This window comes from Lepidothrix coronata, unplaced genomic scaffold, assembly GCF_001604755.1.
Source record: "Lepidothrix coronata isolate B3197 unplaced genomic scaffold, Lepidothrix_coronata-1.0 Scaffold54, whole genome shotgun sequence".
NCBI lineage: Eukaryota > Metazoa > Chordata > Aves > Passeriformes > Pipridae > Lepidothrix > Lepidothrix coronata.
Genome location: NW_016690234.1, coordinates 4,264,517 through 4,281,154, shown reverse-complemented (window position 1 = coordinate 4,281,154; position 16,638 = coordinate 4,264,517). Strand labels below are relative to the sequence as shown.

The 16,638-nt window shown below is 39.3% G+C and overlaps 1 protein-coding gene across 2 annotated transcripts in view; it reads right to left on the bottom strand.

Annotated features, from left to right (window-relative positions):
* NKD1 (naked cuticle homolog 1) overlaps positions 1-16,638 on the bottom strand; it is a 111,158-nt gene that overhangs the window by 32,945 nt on the left and 61,575 nt on the right. For both annotated transcript variants that reach the window (XM_017816122.1, XM_017816121.1), the window contains exon 4: positions 8,422-8,479. In XM_017816122.1, the coding sequence (XP_017671611.1) occupies positions 8,422-8,479 (58 nt within the window). The remainder of the gene's footprint in view (positions 1-8,421; positions 8,480-16,638) is intronic.

Below are 16,638 nucleotides of genomic sequence, written 5' to 3'. Positions count from 1 at the left end.
CTACCAAAAACCCAGCCAAGGCAGAGCTCAAACTCACTTATTTGGCCATGTCATGGTTCAGTTAAGCACAAGAAAACTTGCAAGTTTAGGAATATTTGGGAGTTGCAGCAGGACATGTTGCCTATTAAATGCAGTATTCAAGGTTTCTAAAAATGAGTGTAGTGTTTCTTGTAAAGGCAAGGGATCTGAAACAAATATGTTGTCTTCTGAAATATCAAAGGCCAAAACTTTCAATTACAAGGGCACAAAATGGGAATAATTCCATGAACAGCAGCATGAGAGTATTATCTGGTCCAAAATCTTTTCCTAGAAATATGCAATAGCTTCACACGGGTAAAAAAAAATTTAAAAAAAAAGAAAAGAAAAGAGAGAGTCACAAGAGAATCAGAGGAGAATGGCATTTTGACTCACTTTTCAAAAACATGTTTAATAAAACCTCCATGAACTGTGGTCAAAGCTACAAGAAAAATAACTGGTAATAATCATTGCTGGGAAATTAAAAGTAGAAAAGAACCTTTGTTCAAGTAGAATAAATGAAACCACTGGTATTCATCATGTTTCCAGAGAGATTGTTTTCAAACTCCTGACTTGTTCCCATATTTCATTCTTTGTTCTTGGTGGTGGATGTTCTGGGGCAAAGTTCAAGTACATTTTTATACTGCTGTACGTGTACAGTAATGCAGGTTTATCTCTGTACCACACCCACCAGATCATCTGCCCCTCACAGATACACCCAAGTCCATCAGTTTGCCAAGGTACATCTGATGGCAGACCCTGACTCCCAGGTCAGGCACCACTGCCCAGGCAGGAGAGCAGGACGTGCAGACAGACACAGGTAGCTGTGACCCAGCCACCCCTGGGAAGGGTTGGGCAGGTGCACCCACATTGTGCAGGGCTGTGACCCAGCCTGGCTGTGACCCAGCCTGCCTTCCTCTGCACTTGGTGTGACTGTCACCCAGCCGAGGCCAAAGGAACAGCTCACCGGGATATGCCTGTGTGTGCTACAGCTCCTTCCTCCTCTGAATCACAACGCTGACAGTCCAAGGGAAACACCAATGACCAAGACAGATTTGGTGAGTCCAGTTCACTGAGGCCCAGCCTTTTCTAACCACATGCACAGACCATGACCCTCATATCCCTGGCACCCATTTCTCAGCCCTGTCTCAGTTGTGCTACAAGGCAGCTTCCTTTGAGCTTCACTCACTGATATGGACAGTCAGCTGGGTGCCAACACACTGTTGCCTGAGCTCTGCTGTGATGCTTTGCTCACCTTTGGGGTTTTGAAAGCAAATGCAAAAGCCCTCCTGCCTTTGATGAGATCTCCCTGATCATCCTTTTGTCCTTTAATTCTTCTGCTTCCCATGTGCACCATGGTGGTCTGGCTCTCCCATGCTACAACAGAAGTAGCTTGAGAGATCCACAGACATAGATTTTTCAACAGCTATACTCACAGTTCACAACTACTCCAGAGCTGAGAGTAAAGGAATATTCTCATTCTTAATTGATCCTTTTTTTAATGACCCCTCAGAAGGAACATTAGTTTCTCTGCGGAAATAGGAAAAGTTGCCAGTCTTAGGTAGATGGAAAGAGCATGGAAAACCAATATTATTATAAATACCATGTATATAATATTATTTTAAAGCTTTCCACATTTAAAACATTCATTAAGGATCAACTCCTTGCTTTTTTTTTGAGGTGCTTTTTCACTTCCCTTTTCATTATCTTGGTTTATTACTGAGATATTTTTTACACATTACATACAATTAAATTAATATTAACATTTGGCTTTTTTGGTCACCATAAAGAATATAGGCCACTTGTAAGTTTGGAAGGCTTTCTTGTGTTGACACCGTCTCTCTGTCATATTCTAAGGAAGAGATACGGATGCAGAAAATCCCAGGCTGCATTCTCAGCCTTGCTATTGTGTTCCTGAAGCAAACATGTAACTTGTTGGAGTTCAATATAACAACTTTTCAGATATGTAGAATGATCTGAACACAGACATCAATGTGAAACTATTACTAACACCATGTATGAACTTCCCAGTCTAATGCAGGGGATTATAACCCAGAACACTCAAACCAGAGACAAAATACATCATCTATCAAAACCTGTTAGGCAGCATCAGTAGGAGCTGGTGGGGTGTCAGCTAAAGGGAGCAATACCCTACCTGCAGGGAACAAGCAGGATGCAGGGAGGAGAGCACAAACCCTCCGCACAGCAGCGGCTCAGTGTGAGCAGGAAAGCTCACCCTCCAAGGTGTCATAACAGCCCACTTTTCACTGCCTTTCTGTGCTCTGCTTGCCAACATGGGTGGGAGCTGTTAGACACTGTAAAGGTTCATTTGGAAACACCTGGAGACCACTAACTTGTTACACACAGGCCATGGGCAACCGTTGGATGGCAACAGTCTTTCATCACTACTGACCTGGCTGCACTTGAAACAGCAGCTCTAGAAGTAAAAGCTTCTGATCCAAATACCAGCCTCCCTCAACTGGAACAGCTAATGTTAAGAAACACTTGTACAATTTTATATTTTTTTGATTTTTTTTTTAAAATGCCTTATGCCGTAAGATTTTCCTCCCACTCATGGCAAGCAGCCTACCTGCTTCTTATAATTTCCTGGATCTGTGCACAACCACAGGAAAACTTCTGCTAATCCTACCAGTCTCATGTTCTTTGGTGACTTTTATTCTAACTGCCAAACTAAGCAGTTTTCTCCTGGCACTCTGCACTGCTCCTTCCTCCCCATACCCCCACGTCCTTCGGTCCTCCTTCCAACCCACAGTAACCAGCTTATCAGCTGCCAGCCTCAGCAGGGACCCGCTGCTTGTCAGATGCTGGTGGCTGGTGCCCGTGGGTCACCCTGAAGCTGAAGATATTTTTCAGCGTTGTTTCATGTCCCATTGAGCAGTAGGAAAGGATAAAGCAGAAACCTCTCGAGAGCTGAAAAAATGCAGCCAGTGAGCAAGTGATCACCAGTTCTGAGGTGATCACATAGCATACAGTCATGCATAGCAAATCTATGGTAAGTGCATAGGATTAGCAACAAGTCATTAAAATGCAGAGTTCCCATATAACATTCAAGCAGGCTGACCACAAGAGCACTTTTAAGGTGGAATTATTAGCACTCTATTTACGGTGTTAGTGATAAATAGGTATTTGGTTTAAGAACCTGAGAGAGAAGGGACTTTCTGCAATGCACCAAGCCTGCATCAATAGTACTAGGTAGGTAATAACAATGGTGCTGACATAAAGCAAATTTGCCTGTGTGCAAGATGTAATCTATCTTTTTCTATAAATACACTGAAATTTCATATATATAATATATTAAAAATTATTTAAGCCTTAGAAAATAAATTAAATTAAATAAATAAATTAAATAAATTAAAGAACCATCATAAATGAAGGCATTAACTAGAGAGAATCATGCAGTTTGAAATAACTGTTTTTTATTACCCATTCATAGCTCAGCCTGGAACAATACATTAATTATTAGAGCTAAGAGATTAGCAAAGTATGGTAAAAAGTGTCTCCCATGCAAACAGAAGGTTAGCTAAAACTAGTCAAAATGCTTGTTCAAGTTCTCCTTTGCTGACAAGTTTATAAACAATTTGGGTCCAAGTACCATACTTTGCCACCCTTCCTCTGAGCTGACAACCCAACAAATATTCTTCCAGTTACCAATTTTAGGAACAAGTCCAGGAACTAAAGCCTTCACTGAATTTTTCCTGAACAGAGAAAGCAGCCCTACTGTGGAGTGCAGTGGGGAAGGATACTCCCCTCATGCCCTCCCCTGCAGCCCCAGGTGAAGGACTGACTGGACACACCAGTACCAACTTGAAAAACATATAGTAGTATTGTAATATTACTATAATTATAATACTTAATATAGTAATAATAAGAATATAAGGATCTTTTTTCTGCTTTGCTGAATACAAAATGCTTTACTTGCAGGTTTAAAAATTCCATCATGTCTTGTAAATATGTGAAAAGTGCAACAAGTAGCTCTTTTGCAGATATGCTAGATTTTTTCCCAGCAACAACATGTGCTTTGAACTCTGCTGGAGGGCTCTCTAATATTTATAGGCAAGAAGATGACCTGAATAATTTGTCCTTTCTGGTGCCAGAACAGGGAACATCTTCCATCTAGGGACTTGGATACAACTGGGTTGGGAAACATAAAAAATTGGGTTTGTTGATTCAAGCCAAGCTCCGTCACTGCTTTCAAGAGGACTTTGGATATCATGTTCGGAAAAGGCACCAGGAAGACTTGGATCTTCTCCAGTCTTCTGTTGAGAGAATAATAATCAAGACATCACCCTTGGCTGACAAATGAAACAGGGAACAGATTGCTATCAGTGTAAGAGGCAGCTCTTCTGACAGGTACAGGACTAGCTTGATCTCCAGAGATGCAAGATTTCTGATTAGTAGAAACACTTGAGTCGTACTTTTCAGGAGAACAGTGACATGAGAAATCACATTATCACATAACTATCTGGGATGATAGGTTGGGTGTCTCCTGATAGGTTACATATCTCACATTGAGCTCAAGACTTCACTGTGAACTCCAAAAGGCAGCTGACGTAGATGGACAGGTGTGTCCCACTGGGCTCTAAAGAGTTTGTATTGAGACAAGGAGGAAATCATCCCTTTATGCAGTTAGAATGCATCAGAGGGAGATTTTCCTTTCTGAATTGATTTTTCTGAAAAGTTTTTAAATGTTCAAGCAATAATATGGAGAAATCCCAATTCCCTTCAGAAAGACATGCAGTGATCAAGACAAGAAAGTTCTTCTGGTCTACAAGTTTTAGCTGCAAAAATTTCCCAAACAGTCCAGGGAAAGGAGGTGAAAAAAGTTCTGGAAAACAAGAGCAGGACTCTCTAACAATGCATTAGAAGCTTACTTATATTATACCTTGAAGAGTTGAGCGAGAACTTAGATGTCATTATTGAACACACAAACAGCAGATGTCTTTCTGAGCTGCCTGAGTATTTCCATGACAGAAGAGTGACTTGCTGTTTGATGCCACATTCAATTCCTGCCTGCCATTTTAGCTTCTCTTCTGACATGAAATGAAAAGTATCTGCCAATGTCTGTGCTAGTTTTTGTGACTTCTTCCAGGGCCACCTCCAGTCATTCAGTTCTGGTGACCTCTTATTCTGGTCAAGGAAGAGAAAATGTGAGCTTCTTATCCTACACAAGAAGAGTGATGAAGCACGTGTTTTCTGTGCAGGAACTGTGGGGCCAGAAAGTTGAAGCACGGTACATTTGTTCACAGCCACAGCAGATTGCACAAGTACTCTAGGTTTGGCAAATGGGAGTCTTTGAAATGGAGTGGGAAATCACTTGGAATGAAAGCTGCAAATGAATCCACTACAGAACTTATATCCACCATACCCAATTGTTGAGTTGGTAATGAAAGAGGAAGAAGAAAAACAGAGTCAGAGTAATATGAGACTGAGGTTTCCATTGGTGCCTCTTATCTAAGGAAATCACTGACCACATAAGAGAAAATCCAAAAATTTCAATTTAGTGACTTGCCCAGCAGCAAAATCAAAGGCAGGTGGTGGATATATTAGACAATGCTGGTCAAACTGTTTCTTTCTGCACAGCACTCCGTAAACAGAATCGCAGCTATTGAGTTCTAACCTCTTGTCATGCAGCAACATTGAGTCAACAATCCGCTCTCATGGCTTAATGCTTTTGATGTTTACTTTGTTCTTTGTATAGTTCAAAAGAAAGCACTAATGCACCAGTCCTCTTACCAAATACAATCTTAATCCCAGAATCCCGAGCCTTTTGCTGTTGGCCAGTTAAGTCTGTTAAGACGAAAGGATTTGATCAAGCTTTACATAACAACACAGAAGTTAAATCCAGCAAAGAGAGTTCTTTTTATCTGTACTGCTCAGACAGCTAAGAGGGGGGAAAAAAGAGAGGGAATAAAAAAAAAAAAAAGGTAATGAACTTGGCTATGTAAAACAAAATAAGGAATTCAATTATTTCTCTTATTGCCACTTTGTCTTTTCAGTGAGAGTCTTCTAAAGAATTCAGATTTATTCCCCAGTAAAGTTTCTGAGTGCAAAGGCTATAACTTTCCCCCAAACCAGAACTGTGGCACCTGCTGTGCCTTTTTGCAAATCTGAGAAATGTTTCTTTTTAATTTTTTTTTTTTTTTTTGCATCCCCACCATGTATTTATGAAGGCAGAATATAGCTCTTTGATGCATGGTATTTGATAGACCTGGGTTTAAGTCTTTGTTTTGCCATTCATGTCCTCTGTGAGCTCAGTCCAACCAATCATTTTCTGGGTTACAGCTCCTTGTCTCTGAAACCAGTCATGAATGATTTTGATGTTCCTATGACACATGAACATATAATCATGCAGCACACACAGTACACCAGCACATATGTAAAGATAATGAGGCAGCAAAATAAAGGCATAACAACCATTTTAGATGGAAATGTTCTGGAATATTAATTACTTTTTCCCACAGAAACATTTCTACACAGAGAAGAGTTATGGCAGTGGTCATCTTGTACCTAAGTCACACAGAATTCAACCTGTGCCCAAAGAGAGATCTCAAATCAAGCTGCAGCTTCACTTTATGCTAATATCACAATTTTATGCCAGTACAAAGCACATTCATTAAAAATATGATGCCAGTAAAAGCTACAAACTTACATAACAAGTTTTAACACAATGCTTGTAGTATTGTCTGACAAATTATAGGAGTTTCAATATCCCATTCAAATAGGAAGTGACTAACACTGTCCCCAGGATGGCAAGCATAGCCTGGAGACCTGAGAGCAGAAGGGATGAGGACCAAGCCTCGACAATCTGCATGCATTTGCCTGAGCACTGGGTGGGAATAGTCATCTTCCTCCCAAATGGAAAGATGCCACAGAACAGCTCTTCCCCAGTGACAGCACACAAAGCATGGACCACCAGCTGGTATCTAAATCTGGTCTTCACTACTCAGCTACTTCATAACAAATGAGATGCATCGGAAGTAATAACATGAAACTGCTGAAAGACTGAAACTGCAGCAACCTAAAAGGTTTTACACCCTAATAAAAACAATCCTGCTGCTGACTAATTTGGAAATATTATATATTGAATATTATATTTGCTATGCAAGACAGTTCTATACAACAAAGAAATAAATAATTAGAGGCAAGGAAAGATAGAATGAGACAAAGAAAATTAAATTATTCACCTTGCTGACATTTAATATCCTGTGTGAAGTAGTTTCTCCTATAATTCTAAAATTAAAAACCTACCCTTTATTAGCATTATAGCCCACTGTGGGCAGATAGGAAAACTGAAATGCTCAAAAAAACTCCATCATGGCAAGCAGATTTTGCTATTGTGATTAAGAGTAGCCTACAAGCACCAGTTGAAATTGAGCTCCTATGTTACAGCACATGCAAGGGAACACTCTGTTAACTACAGAGTTGATAGAAATGTGGAACCCAAGAAACATGGTATATTAACACATTTCACAGGTAAGGAGCTGGAAGGTAGACATTATTAACATAGAGAATCTTTTAAGTTCTGTTTAGACAGAAGCCTCTAACACCAGAAACAAATGCCTGGATTATAAAAGGACAGAAATTTCCAGGTTAAGCTTGACATGGTTCATTGCTCTAACCAAATTTGGCATATTGTTTCCACTACCCTATAATATAAATCTAGCACCCAGCTCTTGTAATCACTTGTAATACTAGACAGTGTCTGAAGTCTGTTTTCCTTGAAAGGAATGAGCAGCTAATTATTGTCCTCCATTCATCAACTCCCACTTGCCCAACTGAAATTCAAGGTACCTCGGATGTGTTCTCTGGCATGCAGGACAGAGCATCCATACTCAAGGTCCCCAAAGGCCATTCCCACCACAACAGTGATTCCACCTCAGTTGCCTCACAGATGAGGAGATGAGATGGAAAGGTGTCCAAGGCAGTAACGATTCCATTCACATTCAAGAAAAATGTGTTGAGTAAGAGTCTCTAGTCTTTATTAGAAATTAATGTAGGAGTTTCTAAGGCTGGTCTGTGTAACACAGAAGGGAGTGCAGCACGTCACATAATACAGTGCTGACATAGTGACTGCATTTGCCACTTCTGCTCAGGACAGCACTATTCACAACTGCTACCACTGTCAACAGCACTACCCAGAAAAAATTGTGAGACGTCGAATTAAAACACTTGGTCCATGTGATACAAGTGGGTGACCTTTTTCAATACCAGTGGTAGTAGACAGAGAAATAATAACCTATTTCCATCCTAACAGTTTTTTCAAGCAAAAAACACATCAGCAGTTCACGGATTGCATTCTCAATATAGGCATTTTCACACTGATTTGTTCACTGACTTACTCTAAAATCCCTTAATATTAACAAAAAAATTTTGTTCTTTAAATACCTTCTAGGTGGAAGTGTTCATCACCAATAGTGTCTCTGTAGCCTTCCCCAGATAAATCCTGTTTAAAACAAAAAAAATAACCAAAATTAATGACAAATATACTATATACTAAGTGTTGAGGTGTTAACAAAATGTATTTAGTATTGCCAGAATTAATTTAAAACAGTGATGAGAGCACAGGAGCTGTTTTCCAGGAAAGAAGTCAATCACTTTACTCGTGGTAGTCAATGCATTTGATGTTATTTTACAGTGCTGTGGACACACTTTTGGACAAAAATTTAATGGAGATGAATTGACCATAGAGGGGAAAGAAGAAGAAATGTTCATGTTCAAATAATTTTACAAAGTAGATTGATATTTAGCATTTCAACATTCTGTCAATCAAGCAAGTTAAAAAAATTCCAAATGGAAATGATAAAGGAGAAATAAGCCCCTCGCTACCTACAGAGGAATGTTATCGCTTGGTTCCACCAACAAACAGAAAACTTTCATATGCCAGAGGTCACCCAAGAAAAGCAGGTACAAGATTCCGATGAGCTGCCTAATTCTTCAGTCCCAAAATTAATAAAATATTGTCAGCCCAAGCACATCTAGAATAACACAGAAGCAGATGCCATAGATATGCAGATGAACTTATCTCAGAGCCAAAAAACATTTCTCCAATGGTGCTGATGTAGTAATGAAGGGTATCAGTGGGATTTGGAGCTAATCCCACTTACAAAGACCCTGAAGAACATTCTTACTCTCTTAATAGCAGACCCTTCCAGCTTCAGCTCCCCACCCCAGCTAAACCATAAGCAATGCCAGCTATCCTCATGTCCTACCTTCTCTCATTCATTCCAGAGGCTTTAGCATCCCCATAACATCACTGACCTTACATTATAGTCTTGCTCCCTAAATTCTCCACAAACATTATCTGCCACTGATAAACAGTTGTGGTGACAAAGAAGAACACAGGCCTAAAAAGTTGGCATGCTGCACTCCTAGCCAGTTCAACTTCACCTTCAGACACACACCAGGAACACAGAGTCAGCATCCTCAGCATCAGTCTGTGAGCTGGAAGTTGACAGCTCAGAGCTTTTTTGTACAAGACAAGACTAAGGTAATAAATAATCTGTGAAAATTAATGTCTGGTTGCATTCATTAGCTTTATTGTTAAGGAATGTGATCAAGATAAAGCAGTTCACCTCCTTTTCTTGAAAAAGCTGACAGAGGTTCTTTGCCTTCCACATGCCCATATGTTATTCTTTGAGATTAGTCATACAAAAGTAACTAAGCCACAAAAGCATATCTTCGGAATTCTCCAGTATCAATTTCTGCAACAGCATGTTAAATATTAGATTTCACAAACACTACTGGATAGATAGCCCAGAAACCCTGAAAATGCTGTCTGTTCATGAGCAGGTCCCCTGAAGTAAAGTTAGAACTCACAGGACAAATGGCTCTGAGAAATGATGGCAATCTGGCCTGAAATGCTGGGATACTACACAGCACAATGCTTTTTTTAAAAGCTGACATTCTGGATTTAGCTTTCCAGGTAGCAAATCACAAAAACCTATTTTTGTTCCAGTTAAAAAGGTCTCTTTTTCAGGGCATGTGCTAAATAATACCAATCATTACCTCAAAAATTATGGATGAAATCGACAGAGAATTAAAAGAAGACAAAATAAAATGTTGGCATGACTTATCGTATTTTTGCAAGATGATGGTCTTGCCAGGGCCATCTGAAGATTAGTATACTTTTGTTTGATCAAATTCTCCCATGTCATCATTTTCCATGAAGCTCTGAGAGCACACCTCTGACTGCTTTCATACATAATGATATATAGAAGTGACTCTGCTCTCCCACAATGCTAAATATTGAATAACTGTTTTGTTTGGGTTTTTGTTTTGGTTTGGGGTTTTGTTTGTTTGTGGGGTTTTTTGTTATTTTTGTTTTGGTTTGTTTGTGGTTTGTATTTTTTTTAACTAAAAGCAGGAGTCCTGCTCCCTTTGAAAAAAAAAACAAAAAAAAAATCCATTAACCTGGTCAGCAAATATACAACGAGTAGTATGATCTTACTTGTGGTGTATCTCTGAGGATAATATTATCTAGGTGGTAGCCTTCATCTCCTAAAATTTTAGCAAAGCAAATACTGCATCTGAGTATCAAATATTGCCTGTTAAAATGATGTCATTTGTCTCATCCTCTACAAAGCTCACAAGTCATTAATTTTTGTGGTTTTTCAAAAGACATCACTTAAAAATGAGCATATATTTGTTGATGTAAAATGCACTGACAAGTAACTCAGAGGAAAACAGTGGAAGACAAAGTGTAAAACAGCAGAGTGAAACATTAATATTCATGATGCTAGCTTCCTTATTTTCTCACTTTTAATCATTACATGGGTCTTAAGCAAATATGTTTTATATTCTAGTCTAGTTTCATTCCTTCTCTAGCTCCTAGTTATTTAAGTTAAAGTAGTAACTTAATGCAAGCAAATTTCCATTAAGTGTTTCTGCCTTAAACCAAATTATTATAAATTAACACAACCTAAAAAGTGTTTTCATGCTGTAGAACCATAATATACCTGTTAGACAGCACATAAATTGACAATCCATCCAGGAACTGATGAGAGTATCGTTTGAACATTTAGTGACACATTTAAGCAGAATTCCTGAGCTCCCATTCAAATGTGTTCCCCTCTGTGTGTAAGATTATGACATGTATTATCTTTGATAGACAGACATGTATCTGCAAAAGGTGTGGGCTTTCACAGGAAAAAAATGTGGGGGGAAAAAGAAGATACTCTCTCATTCATCTTATCATCATTAACTCTTCTGTCAGAAAAACTGCAAGAGAGTTACCCGAATATTTTTAGCACCACCAAGATAGATGCCACAATCTGGATAAACACCAAAATGCATCTGCTTGAGAAAAAGTCTCTGGGCAGTGTATGTAAACTCACACTCAACAGAAGAGTACAAAATCTGAGAAAGCATCAGAGAAAACAATTCTCTCTGCAGCTCGTACTGCACAATGAAAATTAACCTGCACAAATTGCTTTGAAGTGAATGAAACGATGCATCTACCCACAGCAACCCAAATTCACAAAGGGGACTGGAGCAAAGGAAAAGGGTAAAATGTGTAAAACAGAACTCACAGCTCAAGTAATTCTAGCTGGAAGCAAATGTTATAGCCAGGTAGGAATATCTGACACTGCGGAGAAGCGTGTTGGGGCACAAAGCAAGCACGGGCTGGAGGGGATGGAAAAGCCAGCAGTGGCTCTGCGCTCAGCCTGGCCCTGCTGTGAGCTCCTCAGTGCCTGTGCCACGGCAGGAGCCCGGCCTGTGGCAGGGTCGGTGCCCAAGAGCAAAAGCAACAACATTTAGGTCATGGGCAGTTGTACATCACTGTCCTGACACGATGTTTTAAATCACAACACTGCATTTTCAAACTGGAACACTGAGTCATGAAGCAACCAAAACCAGATGTACCCTGTGAAATACTATAGAAATGAGGTCAGCAAGCACTTGAAAGAATAAAGAAAAGAAACATTTACATAGAAGGATTATTCCAGCATGCCATTGCTGTGGGTTGCTAAACAGGAACCCATCTACACTGTCTCTACCTCACCAGGAGTTTCCCAGATAAATAAGTTGGCCTCTGTTAGCTACTAACACAAATCACACTGAATGACTAAGATTCAGGCCCAAACATCTGCTTCAAATCTCAGAGCAGCTGCTGCCTGGCCTGGGTAGAAAGGACCTCGTGTCCCATATATCCCATTCTGAGAGGTGCCTCTGTACTCAGCTCAGACCTCAGAGGGTGGGGGTGGAGAGAAGAATTAATTAGTGCAACTCTCTCAGAAATGTTGCTGAGTATATGCACAAGGAGAAAAACAATATTTAAAAGCTCCCACACCCCAGGGCTTCTATTCAGCTGAGTACAAGTCCGGCAATCATCACTCACTTTCCACCTTCATTGCACAATCAGACTCCGATTAATTCTAACTCACTGGGAATTTTAAGGGTTTTTTTTAACCTCAACATCAGCCCTAACCCCCCTCTGCAGTTTTCTTACTGATACCAGTCTCTGGAGCCAAATGCCAGGTACTCACTCTGGGGCTTCCAGCTACTGACTTCCTTCTCACCAGCCATCTGAAAAAGCTACAATCCAAATCCTCATCCATCATTCTGCCTCCATCACTTTATTCCTCTGATGCCTTTGCTGGCTCCCTTCCTGCTTCTACACTGAGGGAAAGCTCCTTGACTTTACCTTCCAGGCTCCTCACAGTTGTGTTTGTGGTCACATCTCCCAGTCCTTATGCCTACCAGTTCCTTTCATCTTGCTCAACGGTATGACTCCATTTACCTGTCCTGGCTCTGCCCTTCCATGCAGCTCCCCATGACACCCAGCCTGTAAGAGTCAGAGCTACAGATTGCAGCCAGAGTGTGTATTTGAGCAGCCTGAGCCTGGACTAACATGGTCTTCAATGCAGTTTTGCTCCAGTTTAACTAGAGACAGCTACATCCATAGATGTACTAGATGTATCAAAGGATAACCTTTGATTTAAGTAGGTTATCATGATAACAAGGACATTTTTAAAGTTTGGGCCCCCCTACTCTCTGTATTACATCTCAAGTCAATATTGTGTTAATTAACATTTTTCCAAAAGGTGTTGCTCTTTTCAAGTAGAAACAAGTTACTTTACTTCTCCTGCAAACATCTCATTAAAATCCTTTGATTTAGCCTTAAGATACTCAATTTTCCACATTTTTGGCAGAAAATATGCACACATTTCCTGTTTTAGTGAATTTTTTATGAAGGAATCATATATATCTTTTTTTTTTTTGCACAACATGCAAAATGACAAATTGTCAACCAAGAAAACTTTCCTCCCTATTTTTAACTATCTGACTAAAACATGTGGGTTTTTCTTTCTTTGTTCTCATATTGATGCAATAAAGTTCCAGCACATTTGGAACAAGCAAAGTTGAAGAAACACATTTCACAACAGGACTGCAAGGGACAGGACATGTGGTAACTGTAGATTTTACAAAGGTTTTTTACATCTTCTGTAGATTTTACAAAGGTTTTAAAGTTACTGCCAACAAGAAAGTTGTGCTACCTATGCACAAACTTCAGTTCTTGACGCAGAAAAAACAACCCCAAGAAAAGGAGGTTCAAGAAATTGGGATGCCCTTTGGCCTTTCACCTGAATGACTGAGGGCCCTGTCAGGTGCCAAGTGGCCACTCTGAATCCTTCAGTCTCACTCGCAGGAAACATATTTCCAAAATAAGTTTGAAATTCATACAGCAAGTCCTTTGCAGATTGTGAGAACATCAACTATCGAAGATGCTTCAGGAAACCCATCCAAACCCCTAAGCAGTCATTATCATTGTTTTACTTCATTTTTAATCTTGTTCAGACTTGAAGAGAAATGGGAAAAAGACTTTTTAGAAAACCAGTTGATGAAAGAAACCTTGTTCCCCTTTGGGTATCTGAAATTTCCCATGGACTAGCCATGTGTAACTATGATCAGCTCAAGCCTAGGCTTCACTACGAGGAAGCCTACTCACATCTCAAAAAGCGGTATTATTTCTTTTAGGATAATGTAGGTCTAAGTAGATATTCATTTATCTGAGGGGGTCATAATTTTTTAAATATGAATTTACAGACAGGCTTAAAACTTAAAAATAAAATAAAAAATAAAATAAATAAATTAACTGCTGGTGGCCAGACAAATGTGGAGATGACATTGTGCCAGGTTAGCAGCTTTCGTGCAGACAAACCTGTGCAGCCAAACATACAGAAAAGCAGACATTTATGCACAGAATTTTGTGCAGCCACTAATCACAGGCAAAAGGTAAGAATGTGCTTTGGGCATGCATTTGGCTCTCTCTGCACTTGGAAGTGAAGACTTCATACTCATATTCTCTTTCAAAAATGCTTAAAGATCCCCCTCATAAGCTTTTTCAAATAAACGATACGCTCCTGTATTACATTGTCCTATTTAGGACAAGAGCTTCCTTTCCTTCCCTGTTCATAAGTAGTCTATAAATCCAGGGCCTTACACAGATAAAAGCATATATGCCAAACCTCACTATAATGAAAATTGAAACCAGACAAATACATTTAAGAATTAAAGCATATACCACATAGAAAAACACTATAGAGCAATACACATGTATGCCTTGTTTTAAGCCTATTCTTCTTCTACAGTATATTTCCCCTTTTCTTCTGCAATCATGAGGTTTTGCTTTTTCAAGTTGACCATTCTGGATCATTTATTAACAAAAATAATTCACTAGGATGCAACTTTCTGTAAAGAATACATAAAGCAGCTCACACTTGAAGAAATCAAAGAGACTTTAACTCTTAGACCAACATTATAATACACATTGCAACTGAAATAATGTAGATTGGTCAACAGAAGCAGCAAGCTCAACTTCTATAGTGGCTTCTTTCTCTGAAATAAGAACCTGTGCTGTGTCATTACAGAAGGGTTTTTCCTCCTCCACCATGGATCAAAGCTTCTCTCAGATAAAATTTTGTCATAATATAATCATAGCAGGTAGAGTTGTTAAGAAAACAGACTTTTCCTCTAAGATCTCTGATAAATGATCTTGGATAGGTTTTACTGCTGTGGTTTAGGATTTTACTGGCTTTATCTGCCATGTTTGCCTCTATGCCCAAAGTTATGGTCTTCCTAACAGAGACAGCAGGACACGACAAATCTAGCACGGCAGATACCAAAATTCATCCTCTGGTACCTTAGCACAAAGATCACAGTAATCTACCAGCTCCAAAAATATAAGGGTGACACACACAAACCCATTCTGCTCAGCTGCCTCTGCTCTAGGAGCAGTAACTCCCAGCCATAATAATGTGGTAACAGTGTTTGAAATCACTGCATCTGTATCTACCAATCTGACAGAATTGCTGCCCCTTCAATCTCATCTCTGGTGACTGTAGAGTAATTCCAGCTCCTGGTAAATACTGTGATGATAAAGACAGGACAGCCAAAAAAAACTCCAAAACAACAACCCCATGTTAATCTCCAGCCACAAAGGATCATGGGCAATTAGAGGTTTATGAGGCAGAAAATATCCCCAATCTTTATTTTCCTGTTACATATCCTCAAATGGGTACAAGGAACACTTGTTGCATGATATGCTTTTAAGGATATCCCATTCATAGGAACATGAACATGAAGCTGTTGAGGAAGTGAAAGTGCAAAGCAGAGGGATGCTTACAGAAAAGCCTTCATGGAAGACATCTGAATAAGCAAGAAAAGAAACAACTTTTTGTTCCATGTTGCTTGCAACATGCAGCTGAACTTCTTTTGCCCCAGACAAACACATGCACCAGGCTATACCACAGGATAAACCACAAATCCTTTCTTCATTTTTCTAATGTGTTTATTTTCTCCAGCCTATGAAAATCAGGTAATGACAATAATGAAACATGCTCTTTTCAAGTAGCTTTTGTCATCCCTGCTGCAGTGGGCAAGTGAGCATCCTCTTTCAGTGGTCAGTCATTGCAACCCACATTCAAAAAAGGCTACCTGCCTGCTCATTTAACTTGAATCATGATTCACACATGCTGTGAAACATAAGCGTGCTTGTAAATATAAATCAATTCATATCCTGTATATGTATATTGAAAAATCTATAGAGGAAATTAAACACAGTAATAATAGCTTAAAATACTAGGCACTTTAATCCAACACACGTTAAGACCTGTAGATACTCAGAAGATCCATGTGGACAGTTTAACTTACATTATTTCCATTTCAAGACAGAACATTATAGTTTCTGTGATGTTTTAACCCTATATTTCGTGGATATTTATTAACCATTGGTGGTGTTGCAAAGTGACATTTTCCATTAACACTATTATTGGAATTCTAGAAGTATTATGACTTCTAATTCTTAAGGTGATAGGGTAAAACACAGTTTTTCAAGGACTTCTGCCAGATAAGGGATCATATAATTGAAAGCAACTGTAAGAACAGATGTATGAAATCAGCAGTTACTTTTCAACTGAAGGGTCCAGCCATCTTCAACTAAAAAAGATCATCAGTCTTTGAGATTAAATAGGACTGAAACAAGAAATGACTGCTTTTTGCTATATTTAAATTCACTTTGAAGCTACTTCAGAAGAATAAATGAACTCACTCTACAGATTCAGCTATTTACCTTACTTTGTTCTAACTATAATCTCTTTGCTG